General features: G+C 33.8%; 1 protein-coding gene across 1 annotated transcript; it reads left to right on the top strand.

Moving 5' to 3' along the window:
• The first annotated feature begins 911 nt into the window (after nt 1-911).
• On the top strand, nt 912-4,328 carry LOC123550243 (uncharacterized). Its single transcript, XM_045338673.2, has 3 exons — nt 912-1,377; nt 1,933-2,079; nt 2,877-4,328. The coding sequence occupies exons 1-3, from the start codon at nt 1,143-1,145 to the stop codon at nt 3,104-3,106; spliced, it is 612 nt and encodes a 203-aa protein (XP_045194608.2). The 5' UTR covers nt 912-1,142; the 3' UTR covers nt 3,107-4,328.
• Nucleotides 4,329-4,735: the final 407 nt, after the last annotated feature.

Here is a 4,735-nt window from a genome sequence, read left to right as displayed (position 1 = left end):
TGTGAACAAGGTATCATATTAAGTCGAATTTCGATTATCTCGAAGTAAAACGCTCGGAATTCGAGATAAAAACGAGTTTTAGTTGTACTTTCAAGTCGCGACTGTACATTTTAAGCTAGGCAAAAAAAAAAAAAAAAAAGAAAAAAAAAAAGAAAAGAGAATTTTGTTACCATGACTCCTAAAATGCCATGGCACCTAGCTGTTCGAAAAATTGGATCGCTTTGTGCTTGACATGCTCAAACGGAATTGTGGTAAAAGCAAGGCTTTGTGAAGACATTCTGGAGCTTTTAATTGCTTGGCCTACAACAGCGGATGGTTCTCTGGTACCGAATAAGAATGAGATTTTAAAGTAGGATATAATGTTCCTCGTGGCGGTGATTATCAATACAGGGACACAAATAAAGAAATTTCTCAAGATTTAAATAAATTTACAATGTATTACAATCAATTAACTGAAAGTCTGTTTGCGAAATGAAAATGAGCCGTGCCATGGGAAAACCAACATAGTGGGTATGCGACCAGCATGGATACAGACCAGCCTGCGCATCCGCGCAGTCTGGTCAGGATCCATGCTGTTCGCTAATAGTTTCTCCAATTCCAATAGGCTTTAAAAGCGGACAGCATGGAGCCTGACCAGACTGCGCGGATGCGCAGGCTGGTCTGGATCCATGCTGGTCGCATACCCACTATGTTGGTTTTCTCATGGCACGGCTCAAATATTATTTTTGTAGTATCTGAATGGTTTCATGTTACAAAGTTTTGAAATGTAATACATATTTAAATGGTTTTTTATTTTAAACATTTTACACTTCGCATTGTTAACAGCTTTTATATGGGCTTATAATGGCCCTATTGTTTCTTATTTCCAATCGTCATGGTAAGTCAGGTAGAACAAAATCGCATAAGTGAATCTTCAATTAATACGGCTATTAATAGAACATAATTTCAATGTTGTCAATTGTGTAAAGAAAATAAACGAAAAACTCATATAGCTATATATGTTGAACAGTAGGATTATTTTAAAGTTTCTTATTAATTAGAAAGAAAATATACGATATTGTAAAAAAAGGGTTATAACAGAGAAAACACGTTTATCTTAACAATATCGAAGACTTCAAATCTTTACTTAGTCTTAATAATATATGATAAAAATGCCGTTTTGTGGTCGAGCTTCGGAATGGTCAAAAGCGGCATTTCTTTCGATGTTTCCCGCGATAGGAATTCATTGTGCAGGATTGGGCACTCCCTTTTGGATGAAGAGTAGCACGATCAGCAACTCAGTAAATATTACAATAGGGTTGTGGAAGATGGTGAACTGTTCCGGAAGTCTGACGTCACCGTGTATTGGATCCGCTTTACCAAATTCTTACAAGACAGGTACATATATACCTTTCCTGTTTCGATGATGTAACATTTTGATGTTATACGAATTAGTATTGAATACCTTTTACACATGTTTTGCACATGTTTAAAAGCTATACAAGAGGTTTAATTGTGTACATGTTTAAAAGCCTTACTTATGGTTGTAGAAAAAATATAATAATACAGATATTGTGATTTTGTATTGATAACGAATTCATCTTAAATACGTGCATTATAGGATTAAATATGTTAATTTATTGCAGGCAAATATTAGTTTAAACAGAACAATGCACCGCTAATCTGGTCTAGTTCGAAAATAATAATGACCCCCACCACCTCAAAAAAACAAAAAAAAAAACAAAAAAAAAAAAAAAAAAAAAAAAAACAACCTAATTTGTAATGTAATATTTTATTAAAATATTTCCAGAACTACTTGTATATGTTTATACAAGTATACTTTTGACTAGAGCAACTTGACATGCTTTATTAACAATAGCTAGGATTGACTTTGATAATTTATGACTTCATATGTTTTTGCTGTCGCCATGTCTATTCCCTTTTATATATCAGATTTGCTCATCATAACAAGGGCATTTGAGTGTGGTGTGATCATTCCTATGGCATTGACTTTTGCCCTCAGCTTTTTCTACACAACTTCACCCGGAGCTCGAACCCAGAAAGTTGCAGCTTGGATTATGATACTGTCGTTCTTTTCTAGTAAGTCTTTTTAAAATAGTGCTTATTTATTTATTAAGAGAGAGAAGAATTAAACTAATAAGAGAATTAATTAATTTCAATGAATTATTAATAGAAATGCAGGAAGATTCACATAATTAAAGAGAGGTTCTAATAATCGATCTGTTAATATGGCATTTCAAAATTATGTATACATCCACATATTCATTGCTTTAAGGATTCGTTTTGATACGCCCTTTTTGGAATGTGGCAATTTTGAGGGGGGTGCTAAAAATGTTTTAAAATTTAAATGATAGCTCCAAAGAATATAGAACAGGACTTTAAATTGTCACAGTTTTGTGTCTGCTTGATTTTTTTGACCTCATAAAGGAGATGTATGAAATTTGGTTGGAATGTTACTCTCATCGAGTCAATGTGCTAAACCCATGGTCTAGTTAGAATAAAGATCTAGTTAAAAGTTTGAGCCATCCGTGTCCGTTCTACATCTTCTAAATCACTGAAAAGATACTATGAAACCAAGTTTACAACGTTTCTATATCCGCTTTAGCTTTTTGTTCTCTGTAAATAAGTATGTTTTTAAAGGTTGTTGTGTAATGGACTTCATTTATATTGCGTTTGAAATTGAAATTATGAATATTTGTAAAGGACTAATTCGCATAAAAATTCCAATATGCGGGTCGTCACACTAGCTTAATATATAATCGTTTTTTAAATGTTTAATAACTTGCACTTCGTCAGTTGATAGTCAGATCGGATCTCTAAATGATTTTGTTAATAAAAAGTTGTATTTCATAAATATTTCGTGTTTGTTATTGTAGTGGCTCTCGTGATTGGAGGAACTGTGACATGGATTTTGAACCTACCGTCGAGCCATTACGTGTATTGGTCATTCGGGCTCACACTTTTCGGTGGATCTTTGTCTATGCTGGTGGCGGTGCTTATGATTCAAGATATAAGAATGTTCGACTATGAGGGAATAAGGCTGAGAAAAGAAGCAAAGAGAGAAAAACGGGAGGCCAGGAAGAATAAAAGGAAAGAACAATATTGACTTACATGTAATTTCACATACACGATGACAAGACATTATAGAATTATTAGTGATGATATCGTGTTGAAGTTACGTAGTACACAATTAATTTATATTGTTGACAAAGTCTAAACCGCTTGTAAAGTGAATACATTTCAGTTCTTATCATTCTAGACTGCACAGTTCGTACAATATAATAAATGAGCCACGCCATGAGAAAACCAACATAGTGCGTTTCCGACCAGCATGGATCCAGACCAGCCTGCGCATCCGCGCAGTCTGGTCAGGATCCAAGCTGTTCGCTTTCAAAGCCTATTGCAGAAACCGTTAGCGAACAGCATGGCTCCTAACCAGACTTCGCAGATGCGCAGGCTGGTCTGGATCCATGCTGGTCGCAAATGCACTATGTTGGTTTTCTCATGGCGCGGCTTATTTAGAATTTTTTTTACTCCATGTACCGTCTATGTTATTGTTAGCTTATTATCAAAGGACGCTTTGAAAGAAACCACTTGAGACAGCAAAAACGGTAGTTGTACATGAACAAAAAAATACCGTCAAATAAAGAAAAAAGAAAAACAATAAGAAAATAACAAAATACTGGCACAATTTAAAATTCGGAACTTTCTGTCGAATTTTTTTTTACCAAATTGTGCGAAGACGTGACATAATTATCTTTAGTACTCAGTAAACATCTGTTATTTATCTACGTTTTATGGAATAATGTTGTTTTAGGTATTTTCTTAGCATTTTTAGAAACATGAAGATGTTGCTTTCAATTTTTACTAAGCATCTTTTACAGCAGGCCTTTAATTGATAGTCTCGTTGATTGAAGTACAGATTAGCAAGGATCAACAAGGAATGCTTCATATTTTTTTTGTTTCTTAGCATGTAAACAGTGTTGTACAAGTCTCGTTTGTTTAATATATCAGAAACGTTGAATTCTAGTCTCTCGTAAATCTGTAGAAATTTTTATTGTTTAACACGATATTTATGAAAGTGAGACTAGTATTAAATATATTGTTGTTTTTTATCTTCACAATTAATAATGTTCTTATTGTAACTTCTACATATCTTTTTAGGACTATATGAGAATCGCTTTTTATCTTTTAAAAGTGGAACGAATTGAAAAATAAGACAGCATATCGTCGAAAGGTTCGATCTTTTATCTTGTTATTAGCTTTTTTGGTTTAGATGATCCGATTTTGTACCCTAGTTTTAAATATAAATTATACAAATTCGTGTATTTTTTCTCTGTTTTTTTTTCGAGCCATCACGAGTGTGTGGTGACTCTTTTAGATCGCAAGTGTGTATCTATTGTACGATTAAGTAGTCTCATATCTCTCCCCATCCCCTTCACTTTGAGGACTACGATATATTTCGATAAATAAATGTCGGTACATTTAAAGGCTTATCCTCAACAACGAAAATCTGAATCTTTGGGCTAGAGATGCGGAGAATGAAATATAGTAATGCATTTTAGTTCGTATTTATGTCACAAAAAGAAATTTCCCTGATACGACAGAGCATCTTCCTAGTTTACCTTTAAATGTTGTAGCTGGTAACTTAACACCTGAGAAGGCACAGGTGTTTGATGTTGTGTTCATTAGTTTACAAAGATGATATGCAAAATAAGCATTTTTCTTTTTCCAA

Source organism: Mercenaria mercenaria, chromosome 6, assembly GCF_021730395.1.
Source record: "Mercenaria mercenaria strain notata chromosome 6, MADL_Memer_1, whole genome shotgun sequence".
NCBI lineage: Eukaryota > Metazoa > Mollusca > Bivalvia > Venerida > Veneridae > Mercenaria > Mercenaria mercenaria.
The sequence above is the reverse complement of the archived record's forward strand: the minus strand, read 5'-3'. Positions and strand labels throughout refer to the sequence as shown.